Here is a 19,061-nt window from a genome sequence, read left to right on the forward strand (position 1 = left end):
GAATTGGAAATGAGCCACGTGACTGCTGCTTTTTGTGGTTTACATTTTCTTTATCAACTTCAGCTTTGATTTGCAGGGTCACATCTTACCTGCCCTCAAAGTCCCACAAGCAGCAGCAGCACGGAGCGCCAAAGTCATTTGGTCTTATTGTGCCATAAATAAAAGCGGCCCACAGAGCTTTCTTGCCATCGCCAATGCAAAGATGCCGATTACTCGGCAAATCAACTTTTCAGCAGACTTGCAATCAACCGTATTTGTCACTCAGTCTCAAACATGGCGGCGGGCAGACTTTTGATTCAGCGAATATTTCTTGGCACGCTATTTGATTCACGAGCCGACTGCAGCTGATCTCATTGAAATGAACTCTTGAAATAAAATGTGTTTAAGTATAAAACGACAACCAGAATGGCGCAAAGGAAGTGAATCAACAACTTTACTGATAAACAAGAACCATCGTTCAATAGAAGTATTCTATCAACAAACAGGAAGTGGAACAACACAGGAAGTACGGATAATGTTGAGTGAAACAAGAACCCCAGTGACGCGCAAGAAGCATAACAACACTCACAAAGTTTGAACGGCACAGTACGTGTAACGTGAAACAAGTACACGAGTGCCAAGCGGCAAGTGTTTGCCAAGACAGTTAGAAGTGCACATAAAACAGGAAACAAGCGCAAAGACAGAGAGGGAGATGTCGGACTAAGCCTGGTACCACACAAGTGTCGTCACTGCTGAATGTGTTTTATTTTTTTTAATTCTTGAACAGGCTCAGAAGCTCAAGTCCAACTCCAGCGCAGACAGCGTCTTCTGCGTGGTGAGTCAGTCGACTTCTTTCAAGTGAAGGTGCGGCGCGGCGCAGTGCGAGCCGCGATGGCTTGTAGACTTCCTTTGAGGCGGCCAAGGCAAAGTTCACTGCAAATGTCACCATGTCCAATAAGTGCCATTCCGTACAGATGACCCGCCTGTTAGCTCGCGGCTTCATTAGCTTACGCTAGCAAGCGCACACGCGCACAAAGTCAGAACTTTCTGCGGTGGCATTTAGCCGTAATAAAAACAACCTTTGAACGTCAACGCAGATGAATTCATTTAAGGGTTGACGAAGGCTCCCGTCCTCGGCTCCCTTTTACCGCGGCGTTTCTCGCTTCGCTCGAAAAATGCAAGTCAACTTTTTGTGCATGGGACACAAATGAAACAAATGTGAAAGACAAACTCTGACACTTATTGACAATTGAATAGACACAATTTCAAAACTAAATAACGTGGAAGCAAATAAAATCGGCTGAATAGTAAAAAAAAATCCATATAATTGTGACTAAGACGGTCAACAGACGTCTGTCACTCCATTTTACTGACGCCTGACAGAAACACGCCCAGCCTGTCTGGCGGAACAGAAGATGAAGGACTGTTATCACAATGCTGCTATTGAAAGAGTTCCAAGTGTGGCTAAAATTTGGTGTGGCTACCTGTCTTTTGTTGTTGGCCCGCAGGACCCGCAGCTGGATGGTCCCAGCACATCCAACGCCATTGTCAGGAATTCATGCGTCGGCCGATGGCCTTCTGTGGCGACGCCTCTGCTGCCCCCGCTGCTTTGGCTGTGGTATTGTGGCCGCCATCTTGCATCTTGGCCAGATGAATTGTAGCCTCACGGCTGAAAACGTCGGACTGACAAAATGAATTCATTTAAAAAAAAAAAAAACGTGAAATTGTTTCCTTCCTTCTCTTCCTGACTGTACGAATTCCCATCAAATTACATTTGATTCTTCAGATTTTATGTTTACATTTTTCAGTTTACGGTTTTGTTGTTTGTTGTCACTTTTATCTATGATCGACTTTCTGATGTACGTACATGTTTCCTTGCATTGGTCAAAAAATACGGGCGCTGGATGCTTCTGATGTGTAGACACAATATACAAAAATAAAAAAAACTGTCTCATCAGTAAGAATTGATGCGAACAAGTACCGTAATTTTCGGACTATAAGTCGCACCGGAGTATAAGTCGCACCAGCCGTAAAATGCACAATACAGTGAAAAAAAACATATATAAGTTGCACCGGAGTATAAGTCGCACTTTTGGGGCAAATGTATTTGTCAAAATCCAACACCAAGAACAGACATGAACCAGCAACAACAGGCTAAACGATACAGTATGCTAATGTGACATACACAAACGAGGAGCTGAGAACGGGCCTGAGTAACATTCAGTTATTCAAGTAAGTATTACATAAATAACACGTTTATCAAACCATCTGTGTCACTCCAATTCATCAAATCCATCGATCGTCCTTTATGTAAACAATGCCGCGTATGCGCCACATATGCGCCGCTGACGTCGGACTCGTTAGTTGCATTTCTAATTATTCCACAGACCCATATAACGATATATAAAGTATATTTCAAATAACTATCATATAACAACAATATTATCAAACCATCTGTGTCACTCCTAATTAAATCCATCGATCAAATTCCTCGTCCTTTGTCAACAACGCCGCGTGCGCGCCGCACAGATCTAGTATACAACTATATTGTAGCGTTAACAAAGTACCAGGAAACGTGGGTTTGGTAAACGGCTCTTTATTTAACAAAACAAGAGTTCAACGAGCCAACAACTACTGAACTGTGACGATAAAAACATACAAGTTGCTACACGAAATAAAATATATCAAATAACTATAACATAAATACGTTTTTCAAACCTTGTGTCACTCCAAATCCTTAAATCCTTCAAACGTGGGTTCCTTCGTCATCTTTGTCATCCCGTGATAGAATGCTTTGTCCTTATGTAAACAACCGCCGCGCTGCTAACGTCAATTGCAGGTCAAATGACAGTAATCCCTTGCTACATCGCGGTTCGTTTATCGCACTTTCACTACATCACGGATTTTTGAATTTTGAAAATTTGCAAAAAAATTCACATAAGTCGCTCCTGAGTATAAGTCACCCCCCCACCCAAACTATGGAAAAAAAACGCGACTTATAGTCCGAAAATTACGGTAAGCTTCATACATTTTATTTTCCATCCATTTTCTGTACCACTTGTCTAGTTTGTTAATGATTCCGCACATGGAGAATATTAGCTTATCATAACTCTAACATCACAGAAAGCACACAAAAGTTTAAAAAAAAAAAACATTTCCAAGTCCAGTAGCTTTCAAAGACACACCTGACTGAAGATGCGAAATTCAGCCCCCGATGCTGGTTTTGTTTAGCAACTTAAAAGTAGGTCCACACATTTACAATGAGTAGACCCACCAAAAATTCTCAAGAACTAAATACAGGCAAGATTCAGGACATCTGCTCTGTTGGACCATCTTAGCTTAATTTCGGCCATTTGCACAAGTTTTTCAATGACATCTTTGTGAAACACTCCCAATGCTACCACCACTAATAAACAGATGAAGAATGCTCAATTTAAAAATAATAAAGATAATCAATAGTTTGGGCAAGGTTTGATAACAAGGTGAGACACATTTTTAATGCCTTTTTTGGCAAGATAAGGGCAGCAATAACTCAAGTCATTGTATGTACTTGAAAAGGTTCAAGTCAAAGCCACGTTTCGGGTTGTCACTTTGTTTTTTTGTTTTTTTCTGGAAATGATTGATTCTTCCACCTCATCTATAAATCATTGCCTCCTAGCGAAAATAGCACGTTCGCCTTGTGAGAATTTCCAAAGCTCACACCTTCAATTGGCCATCAAAAAGAGGAAAAACTTGGCCAATGTTAATGCTAACATATATATTTGTAAATTATCCAACGCAAACGCCACGAGTGCTTGGGTCTCACAAAACCTTATTTTCATATTCTTTTGTCAATTGTTTTGACTTGGAGGAGTCTTGTTTTTTACAGCCAGTTCGTAGACGTCATGTACGTATGTTTTCTCTTGCTCTGTATGCGGTGTTGATAAAATTGCAAGGCTAACCATGGAACTCCTGTTGTATGTCAGTGGAAGCACATTTCTTTACTATGTTGCTTAAACACGACAATGTTTGCTTTCCTTTTTTGGGCAAAAGTTGGACTTATTTTTCTACATTTTGATTGTTTGTTTGTTGTTTTTTATGCGTAGAAATGAATGAAGACCTCAGCTTGTTTTCACGACTAGCGATAATATTCTAATCTTAATGATGACACAAAGAAGGTAAGACGCAGTGTGGTCAAGGGTTTAAAGAAGGCCTCGGCCGTGTTTTTGACACGCAAGAGAAAAGGCGGAGACTCTTCTACTACTTCTTCGGCATCCCGCCATAATCCTCGCTTGTGAAAAATGTTGTACAACTACAAATAAACATGACAAAGCACCCAAAGTGACTGACTTTTGACAAGTTACTAGGCTACACACACACTTGTCTTCGGCAAAAATGCTTTTCAGGAAAAGCTTCTCTCGCCAACAAAGGACGGGTCGGGCCAGGACGGTCTTGTCTCTTGAGTTTGCTACGATTGTTTTGTGTTTCTTGTATTCATTGTGTGTGGATGTGGTGTGCTGGCTTTGCCATCCCTTGTATTAGCCACTCAGCTCTCTCCAACCTTGTGTGTCTTGCACAAGTATTCCTAGTTGTTTGTATGAAGCCCTTTCCATGTTTGTAAACCAACCTGGATCACAGTCGGTACAGAAAGGACGTCAAATGTACATGCAAGCCGAACAATTGTAAAGGATGACCCCTGACTCGTAAAACTAACATTGGCAGAAGGAAAGACTCTTTGCCATCTTCCAGAGTGGGAGGAAGATGTTGCAAAATTGCTCCATGTTCAACCTGGTTTTGTGGAGAAAGCGACTCGTGATTAGAGCGAGCATGCTTAGGCCATCGTCAACACAGCAAACTCAAATTGCACGGCAGCGGTGAGTAACCAAGCCTGCTTGTCTGCTACTTTGTTTTGCCTCTTGTGAACTGACACCATCCTGACTTTATTTCGAGAGAGCAGCAATAAGCAATTCTTTATTATTTATGTTTTGCCGTATAGTTTGTGGCCTGTGGAAGGATGTCGAAGATGCCGATGCTCCGCTCGCATCGCGAGGGGAGTGGGTCATTAAAGGGAGCAATGACGAGAAATCGGGGTGGGGGGCCGGTTGTTTTTCTTGCTGACGTGTGAATCCGCGTGTCTGCCAAGCGTCCACTTAGGTCTAAAATTGCTCGTCTTTCATGTAGAGAAAAGAAGCACTTAGCTCCTCGCTAATGGTCGGCCGCCTTTCAATAGAGCGTCAAACAAAAAAGCCCGATAAACTTGCTCAGCCTTTTTTGTCTTCTATCAAATCAAGCTCCATCAATGAGGAGGACTGATATTGTACTTGGACTCTGTTGGCTTCACCTTCTATCACATGCTTTGTTTTCTTCATCAGGGTCGTGGGGGTGGAGCTTGCTGCCCTTCCCGATTTACATTTGTAGCTAATTGCACATTTGGTGGTTACAAACCCCAACTGTCGTTTTAAGCCTAAACTTGGCTCGGAACCCCGACTCTTGTTTAAAACAGTCATTGGAAACTTCAGCCCCTGGTTAAAAGCCTAGCAGAGGCTTGGAACCTTCATTTTAAACTCTAACTCCTGTCTTGAAAGCCAAATTCCTATTTGAACCTGAACCACCAGGCCTAACATCCAGACTTAGAGGTTAACCCTGACAAGAAACTACAATTTGTAACCCTATTCCAGGCTCAAATTTTAAACCCTAACGCAAGATTTTTTTGGAACGCTGTCTCTGCTCCCGCAACACGGCTTCATGGCGACGGCCTCAAATATGCACATTAAATAGGCACCTTAATGCGCACATTAATTATACGACGCAAGATCTTCACCGGCACCATTGGGACAAGATCACGTTACGACATCCGACGCTACGGCTAATGTTTCCCAACTATCGATCACGTTCAACCTTTCGGCTCAGCGACGCCACAGAGGTCGCACGCAGAGACCTGATAATGAGCCACGCTAGCACAAACATACACAGGCTACACATTTTCTATACATGAGTGGATTGCAAGGATTTGCACAACCATAAAATGGCCTCTTCAAAATGGCAGACACCGTCTTTTCAGGCACAGTGTCCGGGGCCTTTTTGGGGGTCATAAAGATCAAGAGCCCAATTAAACAGGTTTCAAAGATAAAAGCATCAAGGGACGCCGAAATGCGCTCTTCCTATTTTTCTTGCCAGTTTCTGTGTCGGCCGTTATTAGTAGCGCTAATGGCCCAAATGTCCAGCTCGTGTGCCAGATGTGGTTTTAGTGCTACGTCTGCAAAACTACTCGAGTTGTTTTTAAACAAAGCAGATTGATTTTTAATTCGGCAAGAGTGATCACAAGAGGTGAAGTGCGGAAATCGAAATAACAGACGAGAGTTGCGGTCGAAAATGAGAATCAAACTTGCGTCTTCGACGTAGCCTGAACTCCGGAAGATCATTAAGGTCATCGTCATTGGCAACTGGTGCCAAAGTGTCAGAGGTCTGGATGGGGTTTCGTCACGCTCCTCACGCTATGTACTTGCCGTTTGTATATTTAAGGGGCCTTGAATAAAGCAGGGTTGAAAACAAAGGCCAATCTGAAACTCACCTGTACTCATTGGTCAGAATGACTCAGCAGATTTTCATCATTCACCAGACCTTCCCAAGCTCTGAGAACCTAACAGAGTTGCTCCGCTGCATTGCCGTAGCCCCCCCCCCCCATCTCTCGAGCCCATCAGGGCGTCCATCCACATTGTCTCCCGCTGTGCACAAAATGGTTGTGTCCAATCTGCTCAACAACCACCCCAAAAAACACCAAAGCCTTCAATTTCCTATCACCTCTGTCTGGATCCACAGGGAGGCAGGCGCACGCGGTGTGTGTGCGTGCGTGTGTGTGTGCGGAAATGGGGAGTTTGAGCAGAAAGATTCATTTTGTAGCCTGAAGATGGGCGGGAGGGGAGGGGGTTTGGGGGGTCCACATCATTTGAGGTTGTTGTTTTTCTCCTCTGGCCAAGAAGAAGAAAAAGAATCCCTTGAAGGCTCAGGTGGCATTACGGCGCAAAGTGGCAGCTTGATCCGTGCAATCGAGGAGATGTTGCAGAAGATAAACACCAAATAAATAAATTCACACACACCCCTCCTCCCCCTTCGCCCCCCGCCCCTCCTCGTCCTCTCAAACAAACATATCCGTGCTCAAAACAAAGACATCAGATTGAAGTCCACTGCTATTGACAGCGATAATGAACAGGCGGCAAAAACAACTGATGAGTGCAAGTCAGACAACCATCAAATAAGTTAAGAATATATGCTAAGACAATTCAATAACAACAAATATAAATGACATTTTTAAAAAAAGTCCATAACCAGCCAATCATTTTAAATGACAAGAATGCACATAACAAATAAGCAACACAGATAAGGAGTCAAGCAAAAAAAAAAAAAAACCACAATGAAAACCTTAACACGGCAAAGTAGCACAAGTCACAAGAGCAGAGTCAAGAAAGCATTCAGTAGAAAAAGAAACATCCAAAACAGACAAGGAAGCAACCACGACAAAATAAGAAGCTGGAATAAAAACAATGACTATCAACAACAAATACAAAATGGAAGAACACGACAAAAATGGCAATCAACATGCACCTTCCTCTTAAAAGATGACAACAAAGTCCTCTTTGCTCTCACTTTCCTTTCCGTACGTCCGTCTCGCCACAAATGAAACGCGTCCCACGGCATCTTGTCAACAGTATTTTATTGTGCTTCCTGTTTTCTTGAGTCGTTAGCGTGAGAGAGATGAATAATGTGTTTAGACGTTCACGTCAAGGTGCGCACGCCATGACAGATGGCGAGAAGGTCTTTTTTCCTGCTGCAGCCTCAATATTGATAGATGAGCATGTGGCCCACAATGAGGAGTCTTATTGATTGCCTTGTAAAGAGCGAGAAAAGGTGAACTCAATCCTCTAATGAGCACCAAAGACGACTGGCCGCATACACACACACACACACACACACACACACACACACACACACACACACACACACACACACACACACACACACACACACACACACACACACACACACACACACACACACACACACACACACACAGCTTGTAATTACTGGCCAGAGTGTAGCTCATGTACTCGATGTAGTTGCTATACTGTCTTCAGTTGATAGCACAATTCCAAATGTGTGGCACACAAAGAATGAGAAGGTTCAAGAGGTCAAAACTATTTGCTGAAGTGCACAAAGGCTTTTTGAGACGTTTGGCTCCAATTTGATAGTTTTCGGTCTCGGAATGACCAAACGGCGAGTGACTGAGACTGACTGCTGCTCGTCGTCGCAAACATGTGTTGTTGTGGGCTGAAGGTACACGAGCAGCAGAGTTTGCACAAAGACAGAAGAGTCCGCCTGGCGGTTTGCTTTGCGTCCATTAGCTGCGACAAATTGGCCAAACAACAATTGGACGATCGTTTTGGGTCTCTTCGCTTAACCCCAAGTTTGCCGAGCTGCATCCAACCGGCGTCGTTTGCCTTCTTGTGGCTTTCGCCACTCACTTTCGCTTACTGTTGTAACGGAACAGACAGTACAGCCAAGTGCTGAGCGACAGAGACTTTATTGTGGGAGGAAAGGGGAACGGTGGGGCGTTGGAGTGGCGTTCGGACTGGGGTGTGTTTGTCCAGTGGGAGTTGCTGAATGGCGAACCTGGTGGAATAGCACTCTGCTGAGCTTATCACTGGATCGGGTTGGCAGCGGACTGGTAGACTCCTGGAAGAGTAACCGGCAGCACGGACGGACGGACTATACAGACAGATCACAGGGCATACCAAAATGGTAAGGTGAGTCAGGTTTACAGGGATGGGTGAGCTAAGCGGCATCATGTGACAGGCCGACAAGCGGGTTCGCGCTGGCTGCGATGATATAGCGCACTCAATGAGCATGCAACAGGTGGCGGCGATCCCGTTAATTGGAGGGGCGCGGTCGAGTAGCAGGTGGCGTAAGCACGTAACAACTGTTGTCTTTTGTTCTTGTTCATTTTTCATTTTTATGCATCGGATCCCAGCTGCAGTCGAACAGGCGTCTTTAATTGAACAGTGTTGCACATTTCCTCTTTTGAGCCTCCGACAAATTCAGACATGTTTTTCCCATTTTGGAATCTCCCCACTTGTTCACGTATTGCCTCAAAATTCATGAACAGAAATTCGACATTTTCACGGTAAGAGGCTCCACCTGGTGTAGTTGCATTTTTTACCGCTGGCATCTTTTGCATCATTTTGTCTTTCTCTCAGCACGTTCCACCCGCAAACGAGCCATTTGAGATGAGAAGAAAGGAGGTTTTTGGTGTTGTTCCGGTTTGTGGGACAAATGAGTCAAGACTCGCCTGCAATGTGCATCCGTGTGTTGAGTTGCGCACCTCGCCGCAAAAACTCTTCTCCCACGCGTCATAAATATTCTTAATCGCCCACCGTCTTCCTCCCCTGTGCTCACCCCTCCCCGCCTGCGCGTGGATCCACATTAAACCCCGCAATGGCAAAGTAAATACGCCACATTAAAAGAGCGCATCCCAAATTGATTCACTGCTTACTTGCTGCCGCATTAGGAAAATGGCAGAGTGCCGTTAATCAGCCGCAAAGGTGCCAACGGAGGGGGGTTGTTTGCGGACACCAATCGAGACGCATAGGATTTATTGTCAGAATGCCGGTAAAGGCGACGTCACGTGATCGAGGCCGACGTGAGCGAGATGACGCGAGCATCAATTCGAAGGCTGACGCCGGCGCAGGTCCAAGGTTATGTTGCGGAAGCGTGCGAGCAATCGCGTGTCTTTTCCGTATCTGCAGAGTTTGAAGTGCAAATTGCCTCTTTGTGCATGCGGCCAATTTCCACGCGCATTTCTCGGCGTTCGAAAAAAATGTAAGACAATGAAGCACCCCCATGCCGAGCTTTGTAATGACTCCAGTTTTTCCGGGGTCTAACCCTCACCTCGTCCACGTCGCCTTTGTGATTTGCACGTGGCGAAGGTGATCGTCCATCTCGACGGCGCGCCAACAACCCGACATCTGCTGGCGCGTGAGGGCGTGCTAATTGCTCACTAAAGCACGTTTACGCGCCGCTCCTTCTTTTTTATGTGATGCCGAGTCGTTGTCGTCCGCTCGTTTGGCGCCACGCGTCCGACGGCGTGTTTACGCTATTTAATTTCATGTTTCAACGCAATAACGCCGCTGACGTGCCATCTGTGCGAGCGAGCTCATCTTCTGACGTCTCGTGGAGGCTTCCGTTCACAACTGGCCACAAACAAACGGACGGTGACATCGACCTCGTCATTATTTGGTGTGTAAAATGACGAGCGAAGTCCCGTCGTGCAAAGTAGGCATTTTTGGACCCTGATTTACGCCGCCTCGTCCTTGTGGTCACCTCAAACAAACATTGGCACGCAGCGGACAGTTGCGAGCGGACCAAAAGTGCTGAGATGCAACTAGCAATGGCGCTTGCGTAGTAATGAATCATTTGGAAGGAGACTGAAGGAATAGGGTCAAAAAACAAAAAAACACCTGCCTAGCTACAATAACAGATACGCTCACACCTCTTTGGATAAAGTATATAAGCAGACAAGTATATTCACATATTCAATCAATAAGAAAGACGTAACTAGACATTTTTTGATATAAGGTAATAACAGAGGTTGCTACAACTTCATGATTCAATATTATTTCTGTGCACTGTGAAATAACAAATGTCTTTTGATATATTGCTTAAATAGCTTAATGACCCTTAAGGAACTGTGTAATGCATGCCTGATGTTTTTTCTAAATCATGGACACGGCCAGAGTCATCTAGAATGTTCAGTACTTGATTATATCTTGTGTTTTGAGTTAACGTCATATGTTGCCTAAAGCTAGACGCCAGCTTTTCGATTACTACTGAACGTTCTGCACAGAGGGAAATATTTTGCTTAACAAAGAAAAGATACGGTTGGAAGCATGATTAAACTAAGAATATAATGACGTAAGCAAAGACATGGAGTATCAAAAGAACAAACTTTGCATAGTCAGGGAACATTAATAAATTGATGATGCCACAGCCAAAAGCTCACATAATTCCGCACAAAATGACAAAATTGAAAGAATGTATGAGGTGCGACAGTGTATGTGCAAGAATGGAGGAGAATGTTTACAGGAAGGTCACTTGGAGATAAAACCAGCAGGTGCCAGAGGGAGACAGTCAAGAAACCGGCCAAAGATGATCGTCAAGGCTGAAAGACGGGAAGGAGAACAACAGCCCCCACACACATCGAATCGCCCATAATCAGCGCCCAACCCCACGGAACCAGCTCTCACCAAACCAGCACCCACTCCCATGGAATCAAAATCTCCTGCGAACTTGCCACACCCCCTGACTCATCACCCATCAAACTCAGCCCACACTGGCATGTGCAACTGAATATAAGCTGACCAAAGAACCTTGAACGTTGCCGTTGCGGAGACTTTCTGCTCTTAAGCATTGTCGCCAAAAAGGCCCAGCGCTGTATGGTACTTTCCTGAAAACAGAGCTTTCTGAACAAGAATTGTGATTGAACTCAACCAACCTGTGTAAGTCTAATTTCTGCTTCAAACCTGAAGAAATCAAACGAGCATGCAGTGAGTAAATTGGATAACAGGTGATTGGCAATGGCTTTTGCCGTGAGGCGCAGATAGCGCACTCCCTAAATTGTGGACAAAATCCAACAAGACTGAGGTGGCCCACACGTTGCTCGCTTGCAAGATCACAATGTCATGTGCAGGAGAACGCTTACTGTCCCGTCCGTTTGTCCATTGTGAGCAGCATTGTGCCCTTGTCCTGATAATTTTTCAACCTCTTTGCAGACATCATGGAGTGTCTCCAAATGTAAACTTGATAGTTTGTTTCCTTTTACGTGGGCACACACCTTAGCATCAGAGCACAAATGGTGAATGCATCGCGCCACCGGAGTGGCGGCCAGCTGCGTGCTGGCGCAAGCCCCACTCACCACAGGTGGAACACTCATCCAGGTCGACACTGCGGGCACACAACGACTTGCGGACATCACGTAGCCGCCGTGCGTGCCTGTGTGTCCGGTTGCGCTACCGTACGACTTCCAAAAGTAGCAGTTTCCACATGGCGTAGCAGTCTTTTAATGTCAGCATTACATTTCTCAAGTGCAAGCAATTCGATTTCATCCAAAAGAAAACAGCAGCCACGTTTTGACCTTGCGACTCAGGAAATAGAATAAGAAGCCTACAGCGTGTGGAACTGAGGAAACAAAATGCACAGAGTGGCGTCATAAGCAAAGGTACGCATCCATAAAGCAGCGAGCGAGCGAGGGAAGGAGGCGCTTGAATCAATGGCAACGGCGCGGCTCTCATTCTGCTTTCACCAGATATTCACGTAGCCGTTGGCTGACAACCTCGCTAACTCTTGCTAATGACTGCAAGCGCAAACTCATTCCAATGCTAATATCACTTAAGTGGCCATTATCACGCAGCCTACTGCAAATAACCTTTGAAACGTTTGCAGTCAGGTCCATAAATATTGGGACAGCATCGCAGCTGTTCGGCTCGGGAACTTTCATTCTTGACAAAAGCAGCCGCACCAATTTTGAAGCGTTTTGGCCGATCTGCTTTGCCATTCGCCATTTTACTATATAGTTGGTTGAACTACTTGTTTTCTCGCAATTGTGCCAATTCAAGCCAGTGAGCAGCCTCGTGAAACGAGCTCACTAGATTGGATTGTTTCATTGATGGCAATACAGTGATCCCTCGCTACTTTGCGTTTTGTTTATCGCGGCTTCACGAGATCGCAGATTTTTTTTCCCAAATTAAAACAACATTTAAAAGTCAAGATAAAACGTCTAAATTGAGGAAACGTGTCTAACCTTTAGGACAATGTAGTATTGCTCCAAATGTTCGTTTACATTCCTTTAGAAGTCCGTTTTCGCGTGTTAGCACGATCGCGAATTAGCATCTTTCTGCTTACTCGTTAGCCTGCCCAGTACTTCTTGTTGCTTACCGTACTTCGCGGATTTCACTTATCTCCCGCGATAAACGAGGGATTACTGTAGTTTGCTTTGATCAAGTCTTTGTGCTGTCTGCCGTCGTATGTGGGCAACCCTCTGAAATGCCGCGTGTAGAAGAAGGTGATAACGCGTGTCGGCTCTCACCGCTAATTCTCATCTTGATGAAGCTTCGGGCGGCAGGCGTTTGTAATCTGGCGCGGCGATCTGGTGGTTCTTGTCAAGCGGAAAGCAGATGATGCGGGATAAGGCAGCCGCCCATAAAAATAGCCAGCGACAAAGCACGCGCGGCGATAACATCGAGCGGGAGGCGAGCACGGAGCAACTTTGCGTGGGCGTACCCTGCCGTCGCCCTCGGGTGTCTTTGATAAACCTCGCAGGTGCTGGCACCTGAGATGCATTCCAACACGAGAATGCGACTGGCCGACGTAAAATGAATCGCCCGTGTTGGTTTTGCAAGGGGCAAGTGAGCGCGAGTGTATCCCTGCTGATTAAAGCCGAGAGAAAAACTCCAATCAGAATCCAGATTGGCTGATATCACATGAAAAGCAATTTTGAAATTGAAAATTCTTTCAGGGCATTTTCCATTTCTTATGTGATGTCATGCTGTCATGTGTCGTCCGGATCACTTCCTGTTTTATTGTGAAACTGTCCTCTCGTTCCAGTCGGTGTGTCCTTCCCCTGTGCGTCCGGTCACGTGAAACCCTGATTCCAAGTGTGTGCACCTGCGTCAATGTCCAATTGTCTTCACCTGGGTTTCCCTCCTGTGTCCATATAACCCGCGTCCTTCCTCGTATCCAGTGCCAGTGCGTCTTCCCTTGTTGAGAACACTAGCGACCACGAAACCCTCGAGTTCCACGTAGAAGCCTTGTCTGAACGTTTTTGATCACCGATGTTAATTTGGTTACATCGCTCCCTTGTTTTTGTATTTCCCTCGGTTCGAGGCGCTTTGATTTCCCCCTTTTTTCCCTCGGTTCGAGGCGCTTTGATTTCCCCTTTTTCTCCCTCGGTTCGAGGCACCTTAGTTTCCCCTGTTTTCCCTCCTAGTGAGGCGTTTTTTGTTCGACCATCAGTGGAGACAATAAACATCTTTTTGAACCTTGGAATCTCTGCATTCGAGTCCTCTTCCTGCTCTGCGCCTGACATGTGAGAGCCAATCCAATTGCCGCCGCATCCACTCAAGGCCGTCTGCGACATTCAAAGCACTTTAGCGTTCTCTCCGTATTTGCCCCGAAAACGTGCGATTGGCCCTGAGGGAGGTCGCCCTCGGGGAGTGCCCACCCGCCCGCCACTCAGCCGACTGACTAATTCATTATTGAGGCCAATGGTAAATATGCGCCTAGCCTAGCGCCCAACGACAACATAACGAAAAGACGTCGGGAAACTCACGAGGGAGCAACAAGCATGTGAAGCGTTCGGAGGACATAAAACGCAAACAGACTGTGGCTTGGTTGCAGTGGGACAAGTAAAAAAACACTAATGGAAAAAAGCAAAGGGAACATTGTCCAAAAACTCAAGTCGTACGAAATGCCACCGACGACAACGGCAAGCTGACGTTTGTCAGAATTATGAAGGATTTTTCCAGAATCAGAAAGATGCTCGTCACTCGTTTGCTCATGTGGGTTGATTGTCGTCAGCACCAAGAATCAAAACAAGTTGAGGCAAAAGCTGAAATGCCAAACGGCCTGTAAGAAAGTGTCGTTTTTAATTTGATCAGAAAACGTGTGTGTGTGTGTGTGTGTGTGTGTGTGTGTGCGTGCGTGCGTGCGTGCGCGCGCGTGCGTGCGTGTGCGTGCGCGCGTGTGCGTGCGTGGGTGGGTGGGTGGGTGGTTGTGTGTATGTGCGTGTGTGTGTTCTCTCGCCGTCTTAATGTCACATCCACTTTGTGAATATAAATGTGTTTGTCTGCACGCTCGGGAAGGGAAAGGAAAAGTCAATTTCTTTCTAAACGCCGAGGGTCAGGAAGAAGGTGAGAACTCGAGAGTGCAAGTATATTAGCGGCGCTAAATTACATCTCGGGAGGCGCTGATTGTGTTTGTGCTCGGCTGCGGCGGCCACACAATTTGATGGACAGAATGTGTTCACTTTAATGCGTCTGGGAGCCTTTTAACGCCGCCGCTTCCGCTTTTGGCCACCGTCTGCAATTCCCACACACTTCCTCCATGCCAGGACGCTCGTCTTAATTGTGAAATGAAGAATTTGTGGCGTAAGATTTCGCCTCCCGCTGCACTGGTCCAATTTTGGGAGGAGTTTGTAATCCACATGAGGCGACGGGCCTTTGGCATTGACAAACAAGCGTCGGGTCTGCAGCGTGACGCGAGACGCCTCTTTATCTATTTCTTATTTGCCAACTTGAGCTGGATGAACGTGCCAGCCTGGCACGTGTGCGCAACCCCCCCTTTGCCATCCCTGAATTGTGGGCAATTTTTACACTTTGTTTTTGTTTGCCGCAATCTTATTAGGTTTGTATTATTTATTGCTTGCGCTCGTGTTTTATTCATTTTTCACAAAGTGTTTTTTGGCCTCTCCTTTTCTCATCTTTCTCCTTTTCTTATTGCCTCATTTGTACTTTTCAGCCTTTCCCCACTTGCGTTCTCTCCTATCTGTTCTTTGTTCTTCTCTGCACTTGCTTTGCTTCTTGCCGTCTTTTCTGCACCTTTGCCATTTCTCTCATTGATTTGCTTCCTGCCCTTGACAACATTTAGCTTGGCCGGAACGCCGATGAACCCTCTGAGTGATGGCGGGACGGCGAAGGGGAGCCGCCGACCTCCGGCCGAGACGTTAGTGTTTAGGCTCTTCACCTTTGCTTGGCGGATGAGGAAGGAAGCTCGTCATCGTTCACCTCGTCCCAAGCGGACGTTGCAACATTCCTTCGCTCGCCTTTCAACCATCATTTCCTTCATTCGACTTTTTACACAAATGTTGACCAGAACCTTTTTGCATCTCTTTGAACTTCGAACGGTTTTAAACAGCTTCTGATCACCAGTCAGCTGAAGCGCAAGATCGTGATCAATCGCCAATGTGTACGTGTGTGTCTGTGTGTGTGTTTGTGTGTGCGTGTGTGTGTATAAAATAGCAAATTGTGCGTTTTCATCTTTGTAAAGGCAGCATTTGCGACGTCACCTGTCCCTAATTTTTTTGCAAAGAGATAAACTTTCTCTTTTGTGTGACCAGCAGGAGTCGCGTGTATTGTTGCGTCGTATGTCAGTCTTCATCACTGCCTGCGCGTAACGCAAATCCACCATTGGAGTCTAGCTTGTGCGTTGGTTCTTGACCTAATTTGGACTGCTATCTCATAAATATCTTTTTGAAAAATGCTTTTGCACCAGTTTCTGCCGTTTCACTTCCTTCCAATTGGGGAAGTGGATTTCTGATACAGCCGTGCCTCGAGACATGGGTCGAATTTGTGCTCGTAGCTCAAATCCTGTCGTAGTATTTAGTTCCACTCAAGCGCAGACCATGTGTGTACTTTGAGCCCTCCTTTGCGGACACACCGGGTGATTGTCGATGGTTCTTGTTCCTGAGCGGCTGCGAGAAGTGCAACGGGGTCTGCGGACATGATGATCGGTGGACGTGATGGTTAGCGGACGCGATGGTCGGCAGTGGGCCTCGGCCTGGTGACATTTCAAGGCGACATCGCGACGGTGGCCTTGTTTGCATGCAGATCTGCGAACGAGCTTCAGACCTAGCGGTGACTCCTCGCGGCGCACGAATGGCAAGCGTGGCGATCTGCTGTCGGGAGTCGCTCGGCTTGCGGCAAAACGTGGAGGTGACGGGGTGCCTTTCTACTCGGCCTTGGAAACGGGACTCGTGTTGACGTAATGAAAATTGTCTTGAAGTAATTCAACGCAATATTCTGCGGCTTTTGAAAAATGCCTTAAACTCAGCAATGGCATTAATTGTGCAGAATCAAATGGTTTGTCTTGGTTTGGAGGAGATAAGATTGCGTTCGCAACTGCTCATCGGTGGATGGCGGCGAATGAGAACATTGACTGTCGTGACTGATGCCGATACGGCTGAAGAAGGAAAAAAACAGCGGCTTTCCAATATCAGTCCCAAAGCAATGTGTTCTCTGTCATGGCGTGCGTGCATGTGTGAGTTTTCCCTGACTGGGCCAGTTTGGAGCGCTGCAGCACTGTAATGTTCTTAAAGCGTTGGCAGACCTGTACAGCGTGTCAACACACACACAAACACATACACACGCACACACACACACACACACACACACATACACACACACTTAACTGCTGCATCCATAAATCCAGTAGCAGAGGCCGCCAGTTAGTGTATGTGTGTTGTTGAGCCAAGAGAAAATCCAAATGTGATGAGGCAGCAGAGGCCGTGTAACGCTGCCGTTTTTATGCCGATCGTTGGTCAGATGTGATGATTTGACAGCATTAGCGTGATGTTGTTTACTGGGTATATATTGCCCTTCGCCTTGCCCAGAGGCCAGTCAATTGTCATAGAAACACGTGTTTAGTTTTACTGGCCACAAAGAAAACGTTTTAAGGCACCACAGGACGAACGCATTTATCGTCCAAGCATCCATCCGACTCCGACCGTCCTCAACATTTCAATTTTATTTGACGAGAATGCTCATAAGTGACAAACCAAAAATGGAGCCTCCACATGATGTCACGGGCCGCATTTTTTGGTACTTTGGACATTAAAAATATTTCTCATCAGGAAGAAAAATGACCTAGAATGCATGAAATGTTTTATTTGCTCCAAATTCACAAAAAGAGGTGGTCAGTTATTTTGAAAATTCTACAAATGTCTCAAAAAACAAACAAAGTGAAATTGCATGTGCTGTTTTTAGGAGTGTGTGGGAAAAGTGGAAGCCAACAAACTGTTTCCAGATGGCGCTAAAGTGAGTCAAGGTGCTTTGGATCTCCTCCCACGATACGTCAAATGGGAGCCTGCGGGCGGGTCATTCAGCGTAATCACTCCACGGGACAAATTGTTCAAGCCATGATTGCATTTTTTTTTTCCACCGGCCTCGTCTGAGTGTGCTCGATTTGCATCCTCAACCGAGATTCTCCTTGTCTTCCCTCAAGTGGACTTTTGTGTGTGGTTGCATCAAACAAGTTTTGCGCTCAAGGGCCGGTCCCCTCGCGAGCGAGGAACAATCACGACGTGTGATGTGAAGAGTTTGATCAAATTACTTGATGTAATACTGCGATGGCTTTTCTTTCTTCTGCTTTTGGATCCTTTCTTTGATCTTCATTCATCAGGATTCCTAAAGTTGTGGTCACTGTGGCTGCATTTCCACCCCGTCTGTTTTTTTTGTGGTACATCCTTCTATAGTTTGTCACAAACAACGTAAAAATTATGGATTTACAATTGAGTCTGCTACTAACAAGCGGCTTGTTCACGTTGACTTGATTTCTTATTTGATCCAGAATATAACAATGTGGTATCATCAGCATCAACGCATTTGTCCCATCATTCATGAGCACGAGCAACAATTTGGGGTCAATTTGTGGTCCTCCTCAGCTGACGTTGCATGGTTCTGGAGTCCAGAATATGGACGGAACGACTTTTTCGGTCGACGATTTTGTACTTGTAGGTGTTCCCTGCATCTGCGCTGGACAAGTTTTCCCTCAGTGAGTGTGTGCACGTGCATGTGTGTGCTTGCTGCAGGTACGAGTTAGCTACGTTGTCGAGGGCAATCTCGTCACAAGGAGTTTGGAGAGGGCCAGCTTGAAGCTGGAGTGTGTGCGCACACACATGCACGCACGCATCATATGCAAAATGCAAATGAACTTTGCATTCTTTTCTCTGTGTGTCACTCCAGATGTGAGTGTGGGAACCGTTACCTTGGAAACCCTTCCTGGAAGTAAAGCCACTGCACGCGCATGCGCACACACACACACGCTAAAAGCATTAAAATTGGAGCCTTGACTTCCAAGGCCCTAATTCCAAAGCAAAGAAATAATGTAAAGTCAATGCAAAGATATCCGTGTTGTTAAAAACAGGGTATGATGAAGTGGGAAGAGAGCACAAAGTGGGCTCAGGTTGCGTCTCACACATGTTTTGTCTGAGAATGTTGATGCAACCCCTTTGCACACAACCGCAAAGGATGTGTTGGCATTGTCAGCCACATTTTGCTTTG

The 19,061-nt window shown here is 45.8% G+C and overlaps 1 protein-coding gene and 3 long non-coding RNA genes across 10 annotated transcripts in view; 2 read left to right on the forward strand and 2 right to left on the reverse strand.

Moving 5' to 3' along the window:
- Positions 1–4,299, forward strand: part of gfra1a (gdnf family receptor alpha 1a) — a 30,025-nt gene extending 25,726 nt beyond the window's left edge. For 4 of the 5 annotated variants that reach the window (XM_088384729.1, XM_088384727.1, XM_088384730.1 and 1 more), the window contains 2 exons: positions 767–814; positions 1,488–4,299. In XM_088384729.1, coding sequence (XP_088240855.1) covers positions 767–814; positions 1,488–1,640 — 201 coding nt within the window. In that variant the 3' untranslated portion in view covers positions 1,641–4,299. The remainder of the gene's footprint in view (positions 1–766; positions 815–1,487) is intronic. The other variant, XM_088384728.1, reaches the window with a different exon arrangement.
- On the reverse strand, positions 725–13,919 carry LOC148393655 (uncharacterized). 3 transcript variants are annotated; one of them, XR_015860263.1, is made up of 3 exons: positions 13,094–13,919; positions 1,464–1,662; positions 725–1,375 (listed from the first exon to the last, which is right to left on the reverse strand). It is a non-coding gene; the product is annotated as an uncharacterized LOC148393655 (long non-coding RNA). The 3 variants fall into 3 exon arrangements; XR_015860262.1 differs by having other exon boundaries at positions 725–1,379; positions 13,094–13,917; XR_015860261.1 differs by having other exon boundaries at positions 725–912; positions 13,094–13,913.
- On the reverse strand, positions 8,518–12,917 carry LOC148393656 (uncharacterized). The gene is made up of 2 exons (XR_015860265.1): positions 9,901–12,917; positions 8,518–8,721 (listed from the first exon to the last, which is right to left on the reverse strand). It is a non-coding gene; the product is annotated as an uncharacterized LOC148393656 (long non-coding RNA).
- LOC148393657 (uncharacterized) lies at positions 8,618–9,489 on the forward strand. The gene is made up of 2 exons (XR_015860260.1): positions 8,618–9,136; positions 9,210–9,489. It is a non-coding gene; the product is annotated as an uncharacterized LOC148393657 (long non-coding RNA).
- Positions 13,920–19,061: the final 5,142 nt, after the last annotated feature.

The sequence above is a fragment of the Syngnathus floridae genome, chromosome 9, assembly GCF_059516105.1.
Source record: "Syngnathus floridae isolate MCC-2025c chromosome 9, RoL_Sflo_1.0, whole genome shotgun sequence".
NCBI lineage: Eukaryota > Metazoa > Chordata > Actinopteri > Syngnathiformes > Syngnathidae > Syngnathus > Syngnathus floridae.